General features: G+C 66.0%; 2 protein-coding genes across 5 annotated transcripts; one reads left to right on the top strand and one right to left on the bottom strand.

Annotated features, from left to right (window-relative positions):
• Positions 1-87: 87 nt before the first annotated feature.
• On the top strand, positions 88-10480 carry FLII (FLII actin remodeling protein). Its single transcript, XM_054210779.1, has 30 exons — positions 88-240; positions 1030-1140; positions 2319-2390; positions 2563-2643; positions 3144-3229; positions 3384-3545; positions 3651-3754; positions 3859-4034; positions 4121-4278; positions 4402-4486; positions 4786-4933; positions 5067-5200; positions 5317-5529; positions 5611-5790; positions 5864-5946; positions 6026-6100; positions 6359-6442; positions 6510-6681; positions 6765-6869; positions 7071-7262; positions 7368-7556; positions 7659-7798; positions 7914-8139; positions 8336-8490; positions 8619-8679; positions 8769-8897; positions 9002-9108; positions 9373-9478; positions 9590-9655; positions 9838-10480. The coding sequence occupies exons 1-30, from the start codon at positions 178-180 to the stop codon at positions 9970-9972; spliced, it is 3798 nt and encodes a 1265-aa protein (XP_054066754.1). The 5' UTR covers positions 88-177; the 3' UTR covers positions 9973-10480.
• Positions 10481-10501: 21 nt separating this feature from the next.
• On the bottom strand, positions 10502-23148 carry LLGL1 (LLGL scribble cell polarity complex component 1). 4 transcript variants are annotated; one of them, XM_054210781.1, is made up of 23 exons: positions 22945-23148; positions 20096-20193; positions 17930-18011; positions 17722-17852; positions 17143-17301; positions 16900-17062; positions 16666-16801; positions 16524-16578; positions 16252-16409; positions 15953-16170; positions 15762-15829; positions 15354-15507; positions 14832-14936; positions 14327-14619; positions 14084-14237; positions 13852-14005; positions 13472-13755; positions 12949-13213; positions 12724-12838; positions 12533-12627; positions 12298-12421; positions 12113-12192; positions 10502-11871 (listed from the first exon to the last, which is right to left on the bottom strand). In XM_054210781.1, exons 1-22 carry the CDS (start codon positions 23023-23025, stop codon positions 12114-12116), a joined length of 3171 nt encoding a protein of 1056 aa, XP_054066756.1. In that variant the 5' UTR covers positions 23026-23148; the 3' UTR covers positions 10502-11871; position 12113. The 4 variants fall into 4 exon arrangements, with proteins under 4 accessions (XP_054066756.1, XP_054066755.1, XP_054066757.1 ...); XM_054210780.1 differs by having other exon boundaries at positions 10502-11853; XM_054210782.1 differs by having other exon boundaries at positions 10502-11824.
• Positions 23149-24577: the final 1429 nt, after the last annotated feature.

The following is a 24577-nucleotide window of genomic DNA, read 5'->3' as shown; positions in this document are numbered from 1 at the left end:
GGCGCGGCGCGGGGCGGCACCGCCCACCCGCGTGCGGAAGCAGAACCCGGCCCCGCCCTCCCGCCGGCAGAGCGTCATCGGCGGGGGCGTGGCTTGCGGGGAAGGGGCGTGGCCTGAGCGGGCCGGGCGGGGCGGGTGGCCGCCGGGTCCCTCCGCCCTTCCGTCGCCAGCGCCGCCATGGCGGCCACCGGGGTCTTGCCCTTCGTCCGCGGCGTCGACCTCAGCGGCAACGACTTCAAGGTGCGGGGGGGAGCGGGGGGCAGCGGGGAACGAGGGGGACAGCCCGGCCCCAGGCCCCGAGCGGCGGGCGAGGCCCGGTCCTGTCCACCCGGCCCCTGTCAGGCCCGGCCCGGCCCCGCAGGCTCAGCTCGGCCCGCCCGGGCCCGGTGCCCTGGGGCTGGGGGATGTCCCCAGGCCGGGGGTGCTTGTACAGGGGCAGCACCGGGCCCTGGCCCCATCGGTACTATAGGGCCTGGCGATCCCTGGCCCCCCAGCCTCCATGGCTGGGCAACTGCTGCCCCCCAACCCATGGGGCCCTAGAGAGCCGGGGGATGTTGGCCTCCCGGTGCCATAGGACTGGGTGATCCCGGCCCTCCAGGTCCCAGTTCCATAGGACTGGGTGATCCCAAGTCCCAGTCCCATGGGACTGGGTGATCCCGACCCCCCAGTTCCCGGTTCCATAGGACTGGGTGATCCCAGACATCCCCCCAGGTCTCAATCCCATAGGACTGGTCGATCCCAGTCCCCCATCTCCCAATCCCATAAAACTGGGTAATACCAGCCCGCCCCCCCAGCTCCCCATCCCATAGGATTGGGCCATCCCAACCTCCCAGCTCCCCATCCCATAGGACTGGGTGATCCCAGCCTCTCCTAATCCCATAGGACTGGGCAATCGTGGCTCCCCAGCTCCCAGTCCCATAGCATTGGGCGACGACAGGCCTTCCCCCTGACCACACAGGGTGGGTCACACTGAGGTCCCCAAATCCTCCCCTGGGGCAGGTGGTTTTCTCACCCTCCTCCTCCTCACAGGGTGGCTACTTCCCGGAGCACGTGAAGGCGATGACCAGCCTGCGCTGGCTGAAGCTGAACCGCACGGGGCTCTGCTACCTGCCCGAGGAGCTCGCCGCCCTCCAGAAGCTGGTGAGCGGCACTTTTCAGGCAGGGGATGGGGCTCGACGGCTCCCACTGGGGCTGCGGGGTCAGACGGGACCCTGCGCGGCAGTGCCTGCCAGCCTCGTGGCTCATCGGCAGATGCTCTGGTGTCTAATAATAGGGCTGAGCTACAACGTGTGGTTGAAATCGGATGCAGGAGCTGTTAGGAGTGGGGTTGAGACAGATGAGGCAGACTTGTATTCAGTTTCACCTTGTTTTCCTAGAAAACCAGACTGAAAACCACACTTAGATCCTCTGCCCTCTAATAGAAGGGAAGAATGAAGGTTTAGTATGGGGAGGAGTAAGGGTTTGGGGCTCTTTTTTTTTTCCTCCGCCTTTACTAGAAGATATAAAGAGCCGTAGCTGGCAGCTGCCTGGCTTTGTTTTTTGGGTGGTTCAAGTTTTGCGCGCACGGCCAGGCCTTTGGTGGAGTCCATGGCTAAGCTTTGCTTTGGCGGTGTCCTGCAGTGTGTTATGGACATCGTTAAATTGGTGTCAGACAAACACGATGCTTTAAATGCTGCCAAAAGTCCTCGTCACCGTGCCGGGTGCACCCTGCTGAGGCACAGCGAGCGGGGAAGCCCTCCATGCTGGTTGGAGCCACGCTCCTGCCAGTCCTGACAGATGTTCGGGCGCCACGACTAGACTTAAAACCTGGCATCTCGCCCCCAGTCTGCCAATTCCTCATTTTCCTGAGCAGGTAACAGCCGGGCTGTCAGAGGAAAACAAAAATTTTCCCTGGGCTCCTTTCCTACCCTGCCGGTCCCCACACATCTGCCCGTTTCCAGATCACCCGGGGAGAAGCGTTTCCAAGAACTGGGGTCTGTTTGCTTGGGGGCTGTACGGAACTGCCACAAGCCAGCTCAGTAGCAGCCCGGAGTGCCCCCAACCCTGCAGCAGGGCTGGGGTGTCTCAGCCAGGTCTGCCCGAGGGAACGAGGGGCGCGGAGGCAGCATGGACACGCTGGGGCAAATCAACCAGTTTGAGACTGGGGGCATCGCCACAGCCTCATGGGTGTCAGGGCTGAGCTCACCCCATGTCTCCGCAAGCCCCCGACTCTCCTGGGATTGAGGAGCCCCCACATCAGCGTGGGGACCCGACTGCTGTCCCACGCAGCCCTGTCTCCTCTCTCCTCTCATTGGGGCTTGTCTGGGGCTTCCCTGCAGGAACACCTCTCCGTGAGTCACAACAGCCTCACCACGCTCCATGGTGAGCTCTCCGGCCTGCCCTGCCTCCGGGTAAGTGTCCCCCTTATGCGTCCCACCTGCATCGGGGCTGGTATCCCCACGCACCCCTTGGCCAGCCCCTGGCTCTGGAGGCACACGAGGATCATCTATGGCCACCCCGAGGGGTTCAGCCGGCGTAGAGCCGGTGAGTGGCTGTAGTCATGCCTCTCTCTCCCATTTCAAGGCAATTGTGGCTCGTGCAAACAGCCTGAAGAACTCAGGAGTCCCTGACGATATCTTCCAGCTGGACGACCTCTCGGTGCTGGTAGGTGCAGAGTCTCCTTGGCTAATGCAAGAGCCAGCTCAGGCTCCTGGATCCTGTTCTTGCACCTTGGTGGCCCTTCATGCTCCGCACGGAGCGTGGTGGAGCTGAAGAGAACTTGGGGGAAAGGTGCAGGGAGTAAATCAGGACTCAGTGCTGCCAGGCTCCCTTTGATTTTTGGGTGCCCAGGCCATAAGTAGCTTCCCTGCAGCAAGAGCTCCTGTGCCCTTTCAGTGCCAGTCTTGACCCCATGCCCAAGCGCTGGGGAATCTGGCTGCGGGCAGGATAACCCTATGGCAATGCCTCCTGTAAAGGCTGATGCTGCAGCTGGGTTCCCCGTGTACTTGTCCAGTTGCTGCTGGGCACTGATCCACAGGGCAAGGCCCAGCGTGGCTGTAGGCACGCCATGTCCCCAAAGATGCCCCTCGCTCCTCGGGTTTGGGTGGTGGTTGCTGGGTGTGGGGCAGAGGGTGATGCCTGCATTGCTCTCCTGTTTGCTCCAGGACCTGAGCTACAACCAGCTCACAGAATGTCCCCGGGAACTGGAGAATGCCAAGAACATGCTGGTCCTCAACCTTGGCCACAACAGGTGGGTCCAGGCCAAGGCAGCCATCTCCCTCTAGCTGTGGCCACCTCCATCCATCACCCCCTTCACTCCGGGTACTGCACTCTGTCCCTCTTTGAGGGAGACCTGGTGCTGGTGCGAGTCCCAGGCAGCCCTGAAGATGTCCATATCCCCGCAGCATTGAGACCATCCCCAACCAGCTCTTCATCAACCTGACGGACCTGCTCTACCTCGACCTGAGCAACAACAAGCTGGAGAGCCTCCCACCACAGATGAGACGCCTGGTTCACCTCCAGACCCTCATCCTCAACAACAACCCCCTCCTGCATGCGCAGCTCCGGTAAGGCCCCCTTTTCCAGGCTGGATCCCACGGTGCCAGGGCTGGGCCAGGTGCCTGCTCCAGCCCTGATGCCATCTCTGCCCCGTGGTTCTCCATGGTCTGCAGGCAGCTCCCGGCGATGACAGCCTTGCAGACCCTCCACCTCAGGAACACCCAGCGCACGCAGAGCAACCTGCCCACCAGCCTCGAGGGCCTGGTGAACCTGGCAGGTAGGGCCAGGGGACCCAGCCCCATGGTGCTCAGGGCCCTCCAGGGGCTCTCTCAGCCCTGGCATGGGTCTGGCTGGCATCGTCACCCCGTTGTCTTGCTCCAGATGTGGACCTGTCCTGCAACGACCTCAGTCGTGTTCCCGAGTGCCTCTACACACTGGGCAGCCTGCGGCGCCTGAACCTCAGCAGCAACCAGATCACAGAGCTGTCCCTCTGCATTGACCAGTGGACCCAGCTGGAGACCCTCAATCTGTCCCGCAACGAGCTCACCTCCTTGCCTGTATGTCCCTGCCCATATATGGCATCCCTGCCCATGTCTCCATGCCACTGGGTTCTCCCTCACCTTGCCATCTCCTCCTTCCCCAGTCAGCCATCTGCAAGCTGACCAAGCTGAAGAAGATGTACCTGAACTCCAACAAGCTTGACTTTGATGGGATCCCCTCGGGTATCGGCAAGCTTGCCAATCTTGAGGAGTTCATGGCAGCCAACAACAACCTGGAGCTCATCCCCGAGAGCCTGTGCAGGTAGGGGACAGCCCCCAGCCAGATCAGTTCTGTCCTCAAAAGAGGACACGGAGGTTGTGTGGCGATACGGGCTCTCTGAGTGTCCCTGCCCTGGGCCTTAACCAGCACGTCCATGTCCAACAGGTGCTCCAAGCTGAGGAAACTGGTGCTGAACAAGAACCGCCTGGTGACGCTGCCAGAGGCCATCCACTTCCTGACGGACGTGGAGGTGAGAGCCCGTCATCCCCTCCACCTTGGGCTGGGTCCAGCACAGCCCCAGCATGTCCCTGGGATCCCGGGGCTGTAGGGTGGGATGGGCAAGGTGAGGACAAGGGGTCTTGGAACCAATACAGGCAGTCTAGCACACAGTTCAGCCCAGGCAGGTGGTGGATTTGGGGTTCCTTCCACATACCTTCACCTCACCGAAGCCCAGCGTGCTCCGGAGGTCTCCTGGCCCAGCCCACATCCTCAATGTCCCCGTGAACCTGTACTTCAGAACAGTGAGGTCTCCTGTCCCCTTCTTGGCAGATCCTGGACGTGCGCGAAAATCCCAACCTGGTGATGCCACCGAAGCCAGTGGATCGGACGTCGGAGTGGTACAATATCGACTTCTCCCTGCAGAACCAGCTCCGCCTGGCCGGAGCCTCCCCGGCCACCGTCGCCGCTGCCGCAGCAGGTAAATGTGCGGGGACGTGAGGGACAGCTCTGCCTCGGGCAGCACCCTGGGAGAGGCCGGGAAACGAGCTTTGTCCCATGGCATGCCCTACACAAGGCACAGGTGTCATGGCTGCCTCTCACCCTGTCCCCAGGCAGCGGCACCAAGGACCCGCTGGCCCGCAAGATGCGTCTCCGGCGGCGCAAGGACTCCGCACAGGACGACCAGGCCAAGCAGGTGCTGAAGGGGATGTCGGACGTGGCCCAGGAGAAGAACAAGAAGATAGAGGTAGGGTCTGAGGTGGGAGAGGGTCCTCGAGCAGCACCATGGTGCCCCTGGCCCACCCCGGTTGCCAGCAGGGACCCAGTTGCCCCCAGTTTAGTGACCTGTCCCCGTCCCCACAGGAGAGCGGGGAGGCGAAGGCACCGGACCTGAAGACGCGCCGCTGGGACCAGGGCCTGGAGAAGCCGCAGCTGGACTACTCAGAGTTCTTCAGCGAGGACGTGGGGCAACTGCCCGGCCTCTGCGTCTGGCAGATCGAGAACTTTGTGCCCACACTGGTGGACGAGGCTTTCCACGGCAAGTTCTATGAGGCCGACTGCTACATCGTGCTCAAGGTACCTGGGGAGGACAGAGGGTCCCCCACATCCCCAGCCTGGGGCTGTGACCATCCCATCTCACACCCCATCCTTCCCCAGACCTTCCTGGATGAGAATGGCTCCCTCAACTGGGAGATCTACTACTGGATCGGGCAGGAGGCCACGCTGGACAAGAAGGCCTGCTCCGCCATCCATGCCGTCAATCTCCGCAACTACCTGGGAGCTGAGTGCCGCAGCATCCGGGAGGAGATGGGGGACGAGAGCGACGAGTTCCTCCAGGTGAGGCTGACCCCCAGCCCCGCCATAGCCCCCACCCCTGCCTCTCCCACCCTCACCCCCTCCCTGCCCCTAGGTCTTTGACAATGACATCTCCTACATCGAGGGTGGCACAGCCAGTGGCTTCTTCACCGTCGAGGACACACAATACGTCACCAGGTACTGCTGGGGCCAGGGGCTGGAGGGATGTGTGGGGCAGGCGGTGCCGTACATCCCACTGTGGTTGTCTCTCCCTCAGGTTGTACCGTGTCTATGGGAAGAAGAACGTTAAGCTGGAACCGGTGGCACTGAAAGGGACATCGCTGGACCCGCGGTGAGCAGGGGGAGCGGCCAGGGGACACAGGGTCCCTGCAGAGGGACAGGGTGCTGGCAGGGTCCACCCAAGACATTGCAGCTGCAGCTCTGGGGTGAAAATTGGCCATGGCAGCACCTTTCTACAAGGATGTGGGTCCAAACCCCACTGGGCAGCCCCAGCAGCTGCGGTGCCCTGCTCCGCAAGGACCCCTAGGGTGGGGAGGACACGGTGCACCCCACTCTCTCTTGACTGTCCTCTCACCTCTGTATCCACCAGCTTTGTCTTCCTCCTGGACCACGGCCTCAACCTCTTCGTGTGGCGCGGGAGCCAGGCCACGCTGAGCAGCACCACCAAGGCCAGGTAGGGCTGGGCTGGGGGGACGGGGGTGCAGGGAGCCCACCTGCCATCTCACCTGCCCCCGCCACAGGCTCTTCGCCGAGAAGATCAACAAGAACGAGCGGAAGGGCAAGGCGGAGATCACGCTGCTCACCCAGGGCCAGGAGACCCCCGACTTCTGGGAGGCGCTGGGGGGGCAGCCCGAGGAGATCCGGCCCTGCGTCCCCGATGACTTCCAGCCCCACAAGCCCAAGCTGTACAAGGTGGGGAGCTGCCATCTGTGGGGCTATCGGTGCTGCCAGGGCCCTGCAGCCCCCCCTCACCCGTGTCCCCTTCCGCTCTGCAGGTTGGCCTGGGCCTGGGCTACCTGGAGCTGCCCCAGATCAACTACAAGCTCTCGGTGGAGCACAAGAAGAGGCTGAAGGCTGATCTGATGCCGGAGATGCGCCTGGTAGGATGTGGCGGGGAGGTTCTCCCAGTCTGACCAGTGAGACTGGTTTTGTGCCCTTTCTGCCTCCAGCTGTGCCCCGGGAGAGGCAGGTTCGGGGCGCGGGTGGGGGATGCGCTGCTCTTCCCGACTGTCTTTTGGGGAGCATTTTCCAGCCAGGAAAGCCCAGGGGTGCCTGACCCCTTTTCCCTGCGGTGCCCTCAGCTGCAGAGCCTGCTGGACACCAAGAGCGTGTACATCCTGGACTGCTGGTCCGACGTCTTCATCTGGATCGGGAGGAAGTCGCCGCGGCTGGTGCGGGCGGCGGCACTGAAGCTGAGCCAGGAGCTGTGCGGCATGCTGCACCGGCCCAAGCACGCCATGGTCACCAGGAACCTGGAGGGCACCGAGTGCCAGGTAGGGCAGCCCACGTGCCTGCGGGGGCACAGACCCCTCGGATGGGGTGCTGGGTGCCAGGGAGGGTACTGGGCCGCAGGGTGCGTTACCTGCTCCCCGACGTAGGTCTTCAAGTCCAAGTTCAAGAACTGGGACGATGTCCTGCGTGTGGATTACACCCGCAATGCCGAGACGGTGCTGCAGGAGGGCGGCCTTGCCGGCAAGGTCCGCAAGGATGCTGAGAAGAAGGACCAGATGAAGGCTGATCTTACGGCGCTCTTCCTGCCCCGCCAGCCCCCCATGCCCCTCAGCGAGGTAGGGCTGGGGACTGTCCTGTGCGTGTCCCCATGGCGTTGGGCTGGGTGCTGATGGGAGGGGCTGGGTGGTCGCTGACTGACGGAGCACGTGGGGCCACAGGCGGAGCAGCTGATGGAGGAATGGAACGAGGACCTGGACGGCATGGAGGGCTTCGTGCTGGAGGGCAAAAAATTCGCTCGCCTGCCTGAGGAGGAGTTCGGCCACTTCCACACCCACGACTGTTACGTCTTCCTCTGCAGGTAACACCCGGCTCAACCCCTCTCTGGGGCTGCTGGACCACCTCATCCCCCCATCTCCCTGCCCAGAGCCCCAACCTGCCCCATCCCTCACATCACCCCCTGTTCTTGCCCTCAGGTACTGGGTGCCGGTGGAGTACGAAGAGGAGGAGGAGAAGAAGAAGAAGGGTGAAGGCAAAGGGGAGGAGGAGGGTGAGGAAGAGGAGGAGGAGAAGCAGCCCGAGGAAGACTTCCAGTGCATCGTCTACTTCTGGCAGGGTCGGGAGGCCTCCAACATGGGCTGGCTCACCTTCACCTTCAGCCTCCAGAAGAAGTTCGAGAGTCTCTTCCCTGGCAAGCTGGAGGTGACTCCGTTGCCTGCTTCTGGGGGGTGACACAGGGGTCCCCATCTTTGCCGCACTTTTTCCCCATCCCCTCTGTCCCTCAGGCCAAGGGCAGGGGATAGCAGCAGCGATGGGGGCTGGCAGGGGGGTGCAGCTGGGGCTTGGGGTTGTGTTTGGGGGGGTCCCCATGGCCCTGCTGACACCCACCCCTGGCCAGGTCGTGCGCATGACCCAGCAGCAGGAGAACCCCAAGTTCCTCTCGCACTTCAAGAGGAGGTTTGTCATCCACCGGGGCAAGCGGAAGGACAGGGCCAGCCCACCCCAGCCCAGCCTCTACCACATCCGCACCAACGGCGGGGCCCTCTGCACCAGGTCAGCCCTCCCGACGGATGCTCCGGGCCAGGCAGCACCCACGGGTGCCAGGCTCCCGGCAGGGTACGTGCCAGTGGGCGCAACTGCCTGATCTCTTGCTGATGGTGCCTCGTGGGATTCTTTTCTAGGTGCATCCAGATCAACACAGATGCTGGTCTGCTCAACTCAGAGTTCTGCTTCATCCTCAAGGTACTGCTCACAGCTGAGCATCCTCAGGGATGCTCAGCCACTTGCCCCCCTCCCCTCTTGAGCAGCCCCGACTCTCTGTGCTCCCCCAGGTGCCCTTTGAGAGCACGGACAACCAGGGCATCGTCTACACCTGGGTGGGCCGGGCAGCTGACCCCGATGAGGCCAAGCTGGCCGAGGACATCATGAACCACATGTTTGATGACTCCTACAGTAAGCAGGTGAGTGGGTGGCGGCACAGAGGGGCTTGGCTCCGGCTTACCTGGGTGGCAGCACCCACCAGGGCAGGCGACGGCTGCGCTCAACCCTGTCCCTGTCCTTGCAGGTGATCAACGAGGGAGAAGAGCCCGAAAACTTCTTCTGGGTGGGCATCGGGAGCCAGAAGCCCTATGATGAAGACGCTGACTACATGAAGCACTCCCGGCTCTTCAGGTAGGTCCTGACCCAGGTGGGGCTGCTCGAGTCTGTACTGGTCCCTTTCCTCATCCTGGGTGCCCTGGGCCATGGTGGCCTTTACCAGGGGCTCAGTGCTCCCAGACTAGCCAGGGCACGACAGGAAAAACCCTCTCCCAACTCTTCATCTCTGGGCACCAACCTGCTGAAAACAGCTGCTCCATCATATCCCTTCCTTCTGCATGAGCTGAGTCCTAACAAACTCGTGTCTTTGATGCAGTCCACTTCTTGCTGTCCCCGCAGGTGCTCCAACGAGAAGGGCTATTTCTCCGTGTCGGAAAAGTGCTCCGATTTCTGCCAGGATGACCTGGCCGACGATGACATCATGCTGCTGGACAACGGGCGGGAGGTGAGCCGGGGCGGGAGGCTGTCCTGTGTCCTCTGTCCGGGGGCAGCGTGGCAGGGGCTGGATTTGCCAGTGGCTCCATTGTCTGAGCCCGGCTGCACGTCCTTCCCACAGGTCTACATGTGGGTGGGCACCCAGACCAGCCAGGTGGAGATCAAGCTGAGCCTGAAGGCATGCCAGGTAGGGCCTCCCTCCTGCTTTCTGATGGAGAGGGAGGATTCGGGCATTTCCATCTCCCCTTGGGGCCCAGATCCTGCCCTGTGCGTGGTGGTGCAGAGCTCCCAGCAGCTCCTGGGCTGGGGAACACCAGCCCCCAGAGGTGGGTGAGGGCCAGGGACTCCCATGACTGTGCTCTGCCCCAGGTCTACATCCAGCACATGCGCTCCAAGGACCCCACGCGTCCCCGCAAGCTCCGGCTGGTGCGGAAAGGCAATGAGCCCTGGCCCTTCACCCGCTGCTTCCATGCCTGGAGCGTCTTCCGCAAGCCACCTGCCTAAGGGATGGGGGCACCCAGTGCTCTGGCCATGGCCCCCATGGCATGGCTGGACCCCCCAGCACCCTGCACTGCCGCACATGCCTTCTCCCAGCCAAGCTCAACTTGGAGCCGCTTCTCCCCCAAACTGGGGCCAGCGGGGAGCACTGGGGCTGACCCTCTTGTCCTCCACTTCTCCTGGCATGGGGCCCAACTCAGCCCCTTCCCCTCCTTGTGGAAGGGGGGGTATATGGGGCAGTGTGGGCGCCTGTTACACCCTGCTTGGGGATGCTGCTGCCCCAAACCAGTGCCGAGCTCCCCCTGCAACTGGGGAACAGGAGTGTTTCCCAGTTTGGGTGGGAGGATGCTTTGCCAGGGAGTGCTGAGCTGGAGTTGTGGGGCGGGGGGGTGGGACAAGGGGCTCTCAGCCCTGGGCCCTACACCCGGCCCCACTGTCTGGGGGGATCCCAGCCCCCCCAGCAGGGGCCAGCCCGTTGGTATCATATCAATAAAGGCTGCACTTCTCACCCCGAGGCCGTGCCAGGCTCTGACTGCACCCATCTGACTCCCAAGCAGGGTCCCAACCCCAATCCTGCCCCGCTGTGGCTCGGGGAGGCGGGGGGGGGGTCCCGCATCCACCCAGCTCCTCAAACACCTGCAGCCTGGGCAGTTGCTATTAAATGCTTTATTTTCAATATTAAAAACCAGTATTTTTAATAACTAAACAATGCTAAATTCATCTTACCAAAAAAAAAAAAAAAAAAAGATGAGGTCGGGGGGGGTTCTACCAGGGACGCTACAGCCCCGGCCCCGTCAGGCAGCGATGGAGCCCAGGGCACCGCTGCCTTGCCCGGCTCCCCCCCCCCAGCCACACACGTACCGTAAGAGAGCCCAGGGCTGGGCGGGGGGAGGGGGGTGTGTCCAAAACGGCCCCAGGACCCCAAAAGGAGAGGGACAGGTACCAGGCTGAGCCCCAGAGCCACACGGGGACAGCCCCTGGGGGACAGAGCCAGTGTCACCGCAGCCCCCTGTGAGGATGAGGCCAAGCTGGGGAGCCTGGGGAGGGGATTTGGCACAATGAGACCCCCCAGGATGGGGCCACTCCATGCCCCATCTGTGTTCCCCACCTGCCCTCAGCACCAGCATGGACTAGGGCCAGGAACTGGTGTGTCCCCTGCAGTGCGATCCCATCCCAAACCCACCCGTGGCAGGAATTAGTGTCAGAAAGGAGCAGCAGGCACGGAGCCCAACCTGGAGAATAGCCCTTGGAGAAGCCACCAAGAGAAAAAGGCCACCTGTGACCCCCCCCCCCTCCAGGCTGCTCAAGCCCTCCAGTGACCACCTGGAAGCCAGGGGGTCCACGCTGGGCTCCCCCGGGAAGGGGACAGTCCCCAGGCAGCAGCCGGAGCCTCCCGGCAGGCAGGGGACGGGGCTGTAAACTGCAGGGAGCCGGGCATGTAAACACAGACCAGGGTACTGGGGGGCGCCGTGCCCAGGGGCTCCCGGCCCCCCACCTCCCCAAGGGACCAAAACCAGGGGGGATGAGAAGGGTCCGCAAGCCCCAGCCCTCCCCATGGAGCCAGGGAAGCAGCAGCATCCCCCGGGAAGTGGGCTCTGGAGCCGGGGACAGTGACACTCAACCGTGTATAAAAAACGAAATTATCTTCCCCGGGAAGAGTTTGTGCACCACGACCCCGGCTCGGGGCCGGTGGGGGGTGGCCGGGGTGGGCGGCCGGGCAGGGAGGCGTGGGGGGAGCGTGCCAGAGCCGGGGTGCAGCGGCGGCCGGCGCGGATGTTAGAGAAGAGGCGAGTCTACGTTACGCAGGGAGAGGGCACGGGGGGGTCCAGTCGAGTCACGCATCCCGGGAATCCGAGCACTGAGATGGGCCGGGGAGGCCGGTGATGCCTGCGGGTGACGCAGACCCTGAGAAGGGGACCTGGTGGGGCTCCAGGACATGGTACCCCCCTGCTCCCCACCCCTCTACAAGCGCCAGCGACCACAGTCCCATTGTCCCATGACGGATGGGGATGCTGCGGCACTGCACGGGGGTCACAGCTCCGAAGCCCGTGGCACCCCAAGGTTTGCAGCCGGAGCCATGTCCCCGCCGCGGCACAGGGCCACCCACCCCCGTGCCCACCCTGGGGACCACCAGCCCCTCACACACCTCACTTGATGAGGATCCCCGTGGGCCGTGCCTCGTCCTCGCTGGCGTTCCTCAGGTTCCTCTCCGCTTCCTCCGAGGACCTGGAGCAGAGCCGGATAAGAGGCAGCCGGGGGCACCGCCGCAGCTCCTCGGTGCCAGCGGCAAGGGCCACGAGCACTGCTTACACCATTTCCCCCCCAACTCACGCCAGGAAATCCTTCACTTCCTCCACGGTGATATCCCCGGTGGTGTCCAGTGGGTTCTCCATGCTGCTGTTGGGGGAATCGATGGTGCCAGGCGAGGAGGCAGCCGGGTGCTCCTCGGGGGACCCTGGGGAGCCACGGGGATGGGAAGGTTTTGGGACAGCCACAACACGAGGCCATCCCAGAGCAGGGCCCACAGGGACGCAGTGCACATGATGGGGACAGAGTGATTGCTCACGGTCGCTGTCGGTGGGGGAGCATCGGCCCTCAGGGCTGCACGGGACGTGGGTGCCATTCGCCTGCGGCAGCTTCGGCGTCGCCATCAAGCTGTTGCTGGAAGGAAACATGGGGAGAAGTTACTGCCGGAGCCGGTGCAACGGGGCGGGTGCTGCCATAGCAAAGCTCCCACATCCCCGGGGCACATCCCACCTGAGGCAGGAGGTGTCCTGGAGCCGGGCGACCTCCAGCCGGCACAGCGGCTCTGTCACGTTCCTGGCACTCAGCGAGAAGCGCTCGAACTCAGATGGCGAAATTAGGTAGAAACCTAGAAGGAGGGGACAACAAAGATCCTTAGGGACCCCCGCGGGGCTCCAGCCAGAGATGATGTCCCATCTACAAGGGACATCACCCCCAGCGCAGGGTTGGTGTCCTCACCCTGGCCGTGCTTGGTGAAGACACAGGAGGCGATGCCGCTAATGTCCTCCTTGCGGATGCAGCCGTAGTGGACCTGGGGCCGCAGGCTGGGCACGGTGAAGATGTGGATGTCACCCAGGTTGGTGAGACACGCCAGACAGTTCTCCAGCCGCTCCTCGGAGCCGGCGCTGGCCAGGCTCACCAGGGCCACCTTCCGCACCCGGCAGCCCTCGTGTGCTGTCAGCTTGAACTTGGTCTTGGCGCTCACTTTCGGCAGCGTGAAGACCTGGGGATGGGCAAGAGGATGCAGGTGCCAGGGGATAACGGGGTGGCACTCGAGCAGCATCCCACCACAGAAGCCCTTGGCAAAGGGCAGCCCCTTTCCCTCGGAGCCACTACCCTGGGAACAGGCATAGGAGTGCCCCTGGACGGTCGTCTCCATCCCTCTGCCCAGGGTGATGGGGACACCCAGAGAGGACATGAGACACGTTGCAGGTGGTGCGTCCCAGCCCCACCACACCAGGACTCCAAGCCCCACGCTCACCTTGAATTGCTCCTCGGAGGAGATGAGCATGGAGTGGCTGCCCTGCATGTCAGGGGCCTTGGCCAGGTCCCGTGAGACCTCGTAGGGCTCGGGGAGGGGGTTCCCCCGCCCATCCAGCACCGCAATGGCCACCACCGGCGCCCGGTGCATCAGCTGGATCTCCTTCCCCAGCACCGCCTCCACTGCCCGCTCTGAAAACTTCTCCTGCGATGGCACCTCCAGGGCATAGGCGAACACTGAGCCAGAGTTGGTCCCTGCCCACATCGTGGGGCCATGGTGGGCGGCTGCGGGGATTGGAGAAGTGTCAGAGCCCCAGCCTCACAGTGTGGCACCAGCCAGGCCCAGCTCGGGGGCTTTTTCCAGGAAGGGGGGAGTCCTACCATCTCGTAGGAAGGTGTCAGCGAAGTAGAGGCACCGCACCACCCCTGAGAGCGAGTCGTCAGCCGAGCGGGGCTCGATCCGCCGCTGCACGGGTGTCATCTCCACCTCGGGGGGTCCCGCCTGCTCGGCCAGCTGCGCGTTGGCCTCCTGCACCTGGGGACGGGGACACGGGGGTCACCCCCTGCCCAGCAGGGACGAGGAGCAGCCATGGCGGCCCCGCTCGCTGCCCACCTTGCTGGAGGGGCTGCTGCTGTTGAGCCTCTTCTTGCCTGACACCCGGCTCTTGCGGATGCGGCGGAAGGACTGCCGCAGGGACTTCTTGAGGGACTTCACACGGGACAGGGGCCCCTCCATGGCCAGCGAGTCATTGGGGTGCAGCGTACACCTGCGGGCACCGATGCTGCTCAGCGCCCGGACCCCTGCCACGTCGTTCCAGGGGGGATGCGGTCCCCAGCACCGAGATCCCCCCCATACCTGGCCAGCACGGGGTTCCGCCGGTAATAGTCGAAGAGTCCGAAGCCATGGCTGGTGCCGAAGGCCACAAGGTTCCACTCAGAGTGGAGGGTGACGGCGGTGACAGCGGCAGGGGGCACGCACTGCACCAGCACGCTGGGCTGGAAGCCAGGGGCGAAGGGCAGGGGCCCGTTCCTGGGGGCCAGCCGGTCGTGGCCCTTCCAGGTGAAGCCCTCGCGGTCCTGCAGCAGGTCCACCGTGGCCACGCTGACCGCGTGCTCCGACTTCTCGTCGCTCAGCTCCATCACCAGCACCTGTAGGGGAGAAGCGCAGACGGTGGGGGATGCCTGCCAGCCCCCCGGGACAGCCACCCTGCTGCAAGCCAGGGGCAAAACTCTGAGAGCAGAAGCCCTTCGTGGACAGACGTGGGGGTCTTCAGGGTCTGAAGCCCCCTTCCTGCCACGTGTCCTTGATGGGGGAGCCAAGAGGTGCCCGGCAGCCCCGGCTCTGTCCCCTGCTGCCCTACCTGCCCTGCCGTGCCGGCCACCACCATCTTGGCCGTGTACTTGCAGAGAGCGATCTTCTGCACACCCAGGCGCGGGTCATCGCTGTAGGGATCAAAGCAGCCCACCTGCGGGAGGGACGGGGAGGGGCAGGCACCTTCATACAGCTGCAAGGCAGCTCCCCAGTGCACCCCCATGTCCCCCCCCGCCCCCGCCACCAGCTGGCGGGTACCAGCTGTGGCACACGGGCTCCTCCGGGCATCACGCCCGGGAAAGGTCTGTCCCCACGCGTCCCCCAGCTCCCCCCCGACGCTGGGGCAGACCCATGAGACGGGGCATGAGGAACAAGCAGCCCTTGTGTCCCCACGGGGCATCACACGGCAGCTGTGCCCCGAGCCGGGGGACACGTCCCCAGGGTGCAGCTGGGATGGCTTTGGCGGGTGCTCCTCCATGCCCGCCTCTGGGCTTGTCCCCTCCCCGCTGCTGGTGGAGGCAGGGGGGTGCCGGGGTTCGCAGCAGTGTCCCCCCCGCCCCAGGGACCTCACCTTGCGGAAAGGCGGCCACTCCTCCTCACCCGCCTGGTTGAGGCTGTCGTTGTGCTCACAGTCCGTCTGGAAGATGCTGGCGGTGCCCAGCTTGTAGAGGGGCTTCAGGGAGACCCCCGAAGCATCCCAGAACCGCACCGTGCCATCCTCGTGCCTGGCCCGGGGGGGCGACATGGGGAGGCTCTGTTAGCACAGGGCCCTGACATCTGCCTGGCTAACAAGAGCCGCCTGTGTGCTGGCAGCCACCGTGCCAGAAGCAGGGGACAACACAGCCGGTGACACACTCCTGCCCCACCACCACCCCATCCCACTCCCTGACTGCAGGAAGGAGTTGGGGATGCGTGTCCCACCACCCTCCAGCACATTTTGGGTTTCCCAGGCCCCCCTCCCCACTGCCAGGCCACTCACCCGGTGAGGAGAAGCCCCCTCTGCGTGGGCTCCTGGGCCAGGTTCTTCCCCCCATCGATGGGCCAAGCCTGGAGGGAGGGATGGAGGAAGGGATCGAGCCCACCCATGGAGAGCAGGAGCAAGGGTCACCCCTCCGCCAGCCCATCCTGGGGGGCTTGGGGACCCCAGATTTCCCCCCCTCTGCCACTCACCGCGGAGGAGAGCCGGGGGCTCTGCTGCTCGCCGGCGCTGATGATCCTCTCCCAGAGCTTGAGGGGCACATTGGAAACATGGCAGGAGCAGGTGATGGCAGAGGAGTGGAGCGGCGCCAGGTACGGGGCAGGGATGGTGGGCCAGCCCGGAGTCTGGAGGTCGATGGCCACCAGCTCTTCCTCCACCAGCACCACCAGGGCACGGGGGTTCTCAAAGCCTGGGGAGGGGGGAAATGGCTGCTACTAGTGGAAACCCCCCACCACAACCCCCTTCCCAGTGCTGCCCCGGTGGGACGTACCTCCCTCGGCCACCTCAGCGCTCTGCACGGTGAAGAAGTCGATGACGCGGGAGGTGAAGTCAAGCGTGGCCAGGGTCTGGCCCTGCAGCACGCTGACGCAGTGCCGGTCGCCATAGCTGGCCCGTGGCATTCCCCCACTGAAGATGATGAAGGGGTTCCTGGGGGCGGGGGGTGAAGCAGCCTCCATCAGACCTCAGACCCACCTTCCCCACAGCCCAGGTCCCCCCCAGCCCCTGTGCCCATCACCAGCCCAGCCCGTACGGGGGACATACCCTGACTCACAGGTCCGCCAGAGAATTTTGCTGATGGCTTTGCAAGGGAACGGACCTGAAACAGAAATATCAGCCCTGCGGTTGCAGCACCGGCACCGGGATGGAGCGGATCAGCCCCCAACCCTGCGATTTTCCCCCATACCGTAGGGGATGGTGGACATGACGGGCTGCTGGGTCTTCTGGCCGGCACCGTTCACCGCCCACACCATGTACCCGCCGTCGCTGTGGGAGCTGACGATGCTCTTCCCGCTCTGCTCCCAGGCCAGGCTCTCAAGCTGCTGCGGGGGCACACGGAGAGGGGCTCGATACCCAGGACGGGATGGGGGGGAACACACAGGAGGCCACAGCCCCACCAGCCCCCCGCCAGCCCCGGTACCTGGTTCCCCAGGAAGAGGTGCTGGACGGCGCGCGTGCTCTGCTCCCAGAGGACCACCAGCCCCCGGCTGTACCCGATGAGGAGCCGACTGCTGTCGCGTGGGTGCTCCTGGATGGACTCCACTGGCCCCAGCGCCTTCCCGCAGCGGTAGTCATCGGGGACACTGCAGGGCGACACACAGACAGGGGGGTGAGGGGGGGGCTGGGAGTGGTGGGGACGGGGCGCGGGGCTGGCGGGGCTCACCTCTGCAGGATCTCGTCCGGGAAGAGGGTTTTGTCCTCCAGCAGCACCAGGGTGGGCAGGGAGAGGAAATACACTGCGCCGCCCTCGGTGCCCAGGCAGGCCACCGTGCCAGCAGACGTTGGCAGGACCACCGTCACCCGCGTGATGCCGGGGGAGCAGCTGGAGGGGGGGAGCGGGGGGCTGCGTCAGCCCCATGCTGGGTCTGAGGGCGCACCAGAGAGAGCCCAAACCTCCCCTGCCCTGACACTGTATCCCCATCGGACCAGGAGGACGGGGACAGCCTCAGCACTAACAGCAATTAGAGCCATTAATCACCCCTAGGGGACCTGCCAGCACCTATAAAAAGCCCAGGGCTGCGTTGCCCCCCCCCTGCCGCCGCAGCATCCCAGTCAGGGATCCAGTCAGGACTGGAGGAGCATCCCAGCAAGGAAACCACTGCCACCAAGGGGACCTTGGCTGCCATCCCGCCCTAAGTGGGGACGGCTGCTCCCACGCTCGGTTCCCAGCCGGCAGCGGTATCACTCCCGGCCGCAGCCCCAACGTGGGGAGCGGCTGAGGACCGCCCCCCCAGGCAAGTACTTAGCGCTGTCGGACCCTGGGCGTCCCGGGAGGCCGAAGCTGCGGGTCTCTTCCAGGTGGGAGCAGCCATCCTTCTGGCAGACCTCCCAAAGGTGCAGCGTGTTGTCATCCAGCAGGGAGAGGAGCCAGCCCTGGGGGGAACAGACACGGCAGGGTGGGTGGGGGGCTGGGGGGGCTGCTCCTGGGCCCCACAGGGACACCCACCTACCTGGCCGGGGAGGAAGTGCAGCTGGGTGACAGTGGCCGTCTCCTTGTGTAAGCCCGTCAGCTCCACGCCTGGCGCGCCGTATCTGGGCGGGGGGCCGTCAAAGAAGCAACAAAGGTAGAGAATGCCCAGGACCCCCCCGTCCAAATTCCCCCCCTCCCTCCTCAGGTCACAGTTCTGCAAGCAGGGTCCAGTTTAGCCCCGTCCCACGTCCCCAGGGCGAGACAGGGCTGAGCATCCCAGAGCCAGGGCTCAGTACCACGGTCCCCCGGGCTGGCTGGGATCCAGCAAGCACTTCCAACCGGGATGCCCCAGGTCAGGACGCAGCCGGCGCGTGGCTGGGGTGGGTGTGCGAGGGCCAGGCCGGCTCCTGCCCTCTGCCACCCTCTTCTTCCTCAGCTGCAGGGCTGTGGCCGTGCAGAGGCACCGGCAGCAGGGTGGGGTTCGGCATGCGCCGGCACAGCCGCACTCACCCGACTGGTCCCGGCTCCTCCACCGGTAACGCCGCTCAGCAGGAACCGGGGCAGGACCCGGGCGGCAGCTCCAGCACCGCACAGTGCACACTGACCCAGCGCCTCCCCGACACCCCCCGGTCCCAACGAGCTCCTTCCTCCAGCTCGGCATCGACGGTGCACAACGCAGCCACAGCTCGGCACACACCGTGTGCCGGGGGCTTCCATCCACCAGCCCCTGTGGTCCTTGCCCCCGGCCGCCCCCCCCCGGTGCCCTCGGCGTGGAGAACTGGCCCGGCGGCTCTGCCTGGACCGACAGGCAGGAGCTGTCTGGCAGCGCTGGGCACAGCCGAGCCTGTGCCGAGCCGGCAGAGCCAGGCCAGAGCCGCAGAGGCTTCGGGGAGGCCAGAGCACGGGGCAGGCGAGGGGGAGCACGCAGGGGGGGTCTGGGTGCTGCAGGGACGGGGGATGCCACCCGTCCTTACCCCTCCTGGGGGCTTTCCCCACCCAATGGTGCCGCTGGCCTAAAGACAGGCAGCTCTCGGTGGCCGGGGAACGCCGGTGGTAGCAGCTCACCGCCAAGCCCAGGGACCCCCAGCTGCCCCAGGGCATCCCCCAGGCTGCGGCGCCCCTCGATGCCGGGCTGTCTGCAGCCAGATCCACCCAGCCCAGCCAGGGAGCACCCATGGGTGCCCCCACTAACCAGTAGCACCAGTCAGGCCAGCTCCGGCTGCCGCCTCGCCCGGCCCCAGCTTCCCCGGCACCCTGAACCTCCAGAAGCATCTTCTGGGTGGCAGCCGGAGCGGGGCGGGATGGCCACCAGCTGCAGTGCCGTGGGCAAGACCGTGCCACCCCACTGCCAGCCCCGAGCCGGGTACCACCCCAAAAACATCCCCGGAGAGGATGCACAGGGCACCACAGCCCCCCGCCACGGTGGCTCCACGGCCCCCAGAGGGGGTTCGATCCAGGGGTGGCTGGAGCCAGCACCCCACAGCGGGGCAGCCGAGCGGAGCGGCCAGCGACATCGCGACCGGGCTGGCACTGGCAGTTAAAAAAAAAAAAAAAAAAAAAAAAAAAAAAAAGAAAAAAAACGCCATCTTTGTGCTCCGGAGGCAGCGAGCCGCTGGCTGGGGGGAGGAGGAGGAGCGCGGCGGCCCCCCAGCCTCCCAAACCCTGACCCCAACCCCGATCTGGGCGCAGCCACCCCCGCATCCACCCCCCCGGCACGTCCCCGTCCCCCCCCCCCAACATTCCTGCGGCACGGGGCCCCCCGAGCGCGGGCCGCATCCAGCCCTGGCCGCCCGCCAGCAGCCCTCTGAAGTCTCCCTGCACGCTGCCGGCAACAAAGCCCGGCCGGGCCCCGCGTCGTCGTGTCGTGTTGTGTCCCCCCCCACCCCCGGGCCCCCCACCCCAGTGTCAGGCCGTCCAGAGGCCCTGCTGCCCCTCGCCCGGTTGATCCGGCAGCCACCCCCAAAGGTGGCCAGGAGCCCCCCCGCCCCGGGATAAGGGAGGTGACACTGGGAAGCACCCCCCCCACGCCTGGTGTTTCGGGCAAGGCGGGGGTTTCCTCCGCCCCCCCCTTCCCAGCCCAGCTGCAGCCCAGCTGGATGGACGGACGCCGGCACGGCCATGTCTCCCGGCATCCTCCGGGATGGGGGCAGCCAGGGGGGGCGCGGGGGGGTCCTTACCTCCTGCCCTCAGTGGGGGAAAAGGATACAGCTTCACGGCTCCCGCCTTGGTGCCGATGGCCATCACGCGCAGGACGGGGTCGTAGGTCAGGGCGCTGGGCTGGCTGGGGAAGCCGTGCTCCACCGTCTGCCACAGGGACACGCAGGTCAGAGCCGGGACCCCCCACTCTTGGATCCCCCCAAACCCCTTCTTTGCCCCACGGCTCTATCCACAGTTCCCATCCGGCACCAGCCTGAGCTTCATCCCCATGATGGAGGAGCATGAGGACGCTGCCTTGTCCCCCAGTGCCACCAAGGGGTGTCCTTGGGGTGGGGGGACACAATTCCCCACCCAACTTCCACCTGACACCCCAAGATGGACCAAACCCAAAAGCCATGCTGAAGGACGGGGGAGGTCTGAGCTTGCACAAGGCCCCCCCGGCCAGCACTTTGGGGAAGGGACCCCCCACCCTAAACCCCTGCCCGAGGTGCGGGTGCCCCAGGAGGCGTGAGCGGGGTCCAGCTCAGCCCCACAGGCAGGCGGGACCCCCACCATGACATCCCCGGGGGTCTGCAGTGCCGGGTGGCAGAACCAGGCAAGCGGGACCTGCCAGCGCCGGGGACATCCCCTCTGGAGCCATGTGCCGCCCGCGGGCACCTTCCCAAGGAAGTCCCGGCCGGCGACGGCATGCCCGGGCTCGCTGGCTGGGGAGGGGCTGCCCGCCTGGCAGCGGGGGGACGCGGGGGGCATCCGCCGCCCCGGCCCGCGGCGAGGGGACCGTGGGGCTCCCGGGGGAGTGGCCCCGGGGGCAGCTTGGCTGAGAGGCGATGGCTGGATCAGATGATACGGAGGCGCCGGAGCCAGACTGGCCGGATCCTGACCCGCTCCCTTTGTCTGGGGCGGCCGAGGCGCACCGGGGCAGCTTTTCACACCCGCCGGCACAGCCACCGTCACCCCCTGGCTCCCGCTCACCCTCCGAAGGGACACCTTCAGGGGCATGACAACGTCCCCAGAGCACCCAGAGGGTCCCAGCCTGGCTTGGGGGGGCGAATTAACGGATGTCTGTGTGTCCCAGTCATTGTGACAGCTCCACGCAGGGTCACCCTGAAATACCCCCAGGATGAACGCCGCACTGGAGGATGGTGGCGGGAGCTGGGACGGCAGCAGCACAGGGACATCCCGGTGATGCTTTAGGCCGGGAAGCGATACAACGACCCCGGAAAAGACCCCCCAGCACTCCTCCAAAAGCGCCCTCCCAGCTGCCCTGCACCCCGAGCCCCAGATGGGGGTCCCGGGTCCCAGCCCTTCCTCCCGCCTGGCAGCAGAGCCGCATCCGGAAGGCTGTGCCGGCCCGGCCAAGGAGCGCTCCCGGCCAAATTACAGCAAATCCCAGGCAGATCTGGAGCTCGGGAGGAAAAACAACCGTTAATGGGAGGCAGGTGGGCAGTCGGCAGCCCAAGCGCTGGGCCGTCCAGAGTGGGGCCACTCCCCCAGCCCCCCCCAGGACAGCCCTCTGGGTGCAGACCCCCCAGGGCGCCTGCTCGGGCAGGATCCGGCCATGGGACCATCCTTCCCAAAATCGGGGGGCTCCGGCTGGGCTGAGCCTCGCAGCCCAGTGAGACCCTCACCCACAGTGGTGAGTTTTGGGGGGAACAGGGCTGTGCCAAGGCGGTGGGTGCTGGCTGGGACCCCCCCCACCGCGGCGCAACCCAACACCTCCCAACCCGGCCCCGCTGTGGGGTGATCCGGAGCGGTCCCTCCGGCGCACCCCACAGTCCCCACCACAGCAAGCGCCTGACGCCAGTGCCAGGATGCTGCGGAAGGATGGACGGACGGACGGACACGGTCTGGGCTCAGCCAGGGGCCAGTGCCGGTGTTCTCCTGCTCCCGCAGCCAGGGCTGGAGGATCTTCCCAATGCCATGGGGCTCCGGGGATGGGGCACACCGATCCCCGGCTGGGCACCCACCGGCACAGCACGTCCTGCCAATGTGTCGAGGGAAGGGTCCGGCACCCCGGGGCTGGCGGGGTCCCTCCCTGGTTGACAAGGCGGGGGGGCTGCCCACGCCACATGAGGGGGGCCGAGCGGGAAACCTCCCTGGTGCCGGTGGGGGGGGAGCCAAGCTCTGGGCCTTCGATGTCCTCTGTCCCCCTGAGACACAGCTTTGGGGTGCCAGGGGACCCCAAGCCCCCAGCACCGGGGGTCACCACCACAGCTTTTCCTGCTGACGTAGGGGGTCTGTCCCCCCCCATATCCCACCCCAGGGGAGTTTGGGGCTGAGCCCCCCAACAGAGCACACAGCTGGGGATGCTGCGGGGCTAGACGGGGCGGGGGGCCGTGGGGTGCCCCGAAAAGCCGCTGCCGGTGAGCGAGGCCTGGGGGAGCCATGGGGCAGCGCAGGAACCGGGGTGCTCGGGGGAGCCCCCACCCCAGGGGGGCTGGGGAAGGGGGATGACGCGCCGGTGGGGGGGGTCGCATCCTGCCCCAGGCTGCCTCCCGGGTGCCGGAGGGGGTGTCCCCTCAGGCGGGGTGTCCGCTGCACCCCCGGGGAGGAGGGCAGCCCCCCAGCCTGGGGGTCTCGGTACCCGCCCCCACCCGGGGGTCCCGCCCCACCAGGGGTGTCCCCTCCCCGGGGATTCCCGGTACGTTGCTCCCCACCGCGGCCGACCCCCCCCCCCCCCCCGGGGGTGTACCCCGGTCCCCGGGGGGGCGGTGCCCCGTGCGCTGCTCCCCGGCGGCGGCGGCATCCCGCCCAGGGGGTGCCGGAGCCTGCACCACCGGGGGGCTGCCCGCACCCCACTCCCGGGGCTCTGCCCGACACCCCCGGTAGCTCCCGGTGGACGTTCCCCCCACCACCACCGAGGGTTCGCCGCCGCGCCCCCCCCCGCCCCGGGCGCACCTTGCTGAAGGCGAAGAGATCGTGCCGGAGACGGTCGCGATGCGGGTCGGCGCCCTGCCGCCGGAACCGAAACTTCATCATGGTGGGGCCGGCAGCGGCCCGGTACCGGGCAGGGCGGGCGGGGCCGGCGATCCCGGGGGCCGGTACCGGGGCGGGCGGTCCCGGTGCCGGTCCCGGTGCGGACGGTGCCGGTCCCGGCCGGGGGGCGGGGGACAGAGGGGGGGCGGGGGGGGGGGATGGGGGGGCGGCGCCGGTGGCGGGTCCCGGTGCCGGTGGCGGGTCTCGGTGCGCGCGCCGAGCGCCGAGCGCCGCGCGCCGAGCCCCGGGCAGGCACCGCCGCGGCGGGGCGGGGCGCGGCCACTGACGGACAAGCCTCTCTGCCAATCAGCTCGCGGCCGTGCTCAGCGCGCGGCGCGGCCCCCCCACCCGCGCTGCGCATGCTCCGCCGCGGGGGCCGACGGGATTTGTAGTCCCTCACCTCAGGCGCCCTCTGTGGGCGCTTTATTTATTTATTTATTTATTTTATCCCCCCCCCCCAACTTTCTTTCGTTTTTTTCTCTCCCGGTTGGTTGGGGGCACAGCGAGGACGGCTCATCCTGGCGGCAAGGCCTCCACGGTCATGGAGTATCCTGGATTCAAGGCTTCATCCTGGCCTATAAGGCCCCACAGCCATGGTGTGCCTCAACGACATGGCGGCACCAGCCACTGGGCCCTAGGCCAGCAGGGCGCTGAGCACGGCCCCGCTCGGCGCGGATGCGCCGAGCGGGGCCGTGCTTAGCGCCCTGCCGGCTCTTGCCTTTTGTATTCAGGCCCTGTCCGCAGCTGGTGACCAATTGTCCCTGCCATGGCATGGCCTAGGCCCAGGGTGAAGGGGAAGAACCCTGCCCTGCACCCGGGTTTGAGGTGAGTCACCCCGGGCAGGGCAGGGCTTCCCCTCCCTGCTGACTAACGCGGGCCCCGGGGAAGGTGCCGCATTGAGGTGACGCAGATTTTTCGATTGAAAAACGCTCCAGAGGTGAGCGGGTGGCCCGTCTGCCCTCACACCCCAGCGATGGGCTGCAGGATGGAGGGAAGGGATCTGAGCCCACGCACAGCCCCAGGGCTCCAGGGTGGGTGATGGAGAGGACATTCCAGACCAGGCAGGAGCTCATCACAGAAGAGGAGGAGGAAGGCCGCCACGTGAGGCCAGCAGACCCCATCCATCCCTTCCCCTCTCTGGCAGCACACGCCCATCCACCACCATCTCCCTCTTGCAGGGGGGTTAAGGGGCTCCACGTGAGGCTGAAGAACTGGGTTGCAGCCTCCCCAGGATCTTGTGGCCATCTGGGGACCAGGCATTGCCTGCAGCAAGCCTGGGCAGTGGGGCAGGGTGGAAGCTGGAGGGGGACAGCATCCACATTTGCTCGCCAGGGATGGAGAAGAGGAGGAGGAAGGCAGTGTGCTCCATCCCTGCTTTCTAGGCCAGCGCGGGAGGGACAGACACTGCATTTGGCCGCCCCGTCCCCAGAGAACCGGAGACTCCCTTTATTTAGAAGCGGTTCCCCGCTCCCTGCAACCTCGTTTCTGCCAGCGGAGAAGCAAGGCACACATCCCAGCCGCCAGCACCACCACACAGGCAGGCAGAACGATGCTT

Source organism: Rissa tridactyla, chromosome 8, assembly GCF_028500815.1.
Source record: "Rissa tridactyla isolate bRisTri1 chromosome 8, bRisTri1.patW.cur.20221130, whole genome shotgun sequence".
Lineage (NCBI taxonomy): Eukaryota > Metazoa > Chordata > Aves > Charadriiformes > Laridae > Rissa > Rissa tridactyla.
Note: the sequence above shows the minus strand (reverse complement) of the source record. Positions and strands in the feature narration are given on the sequence as shown.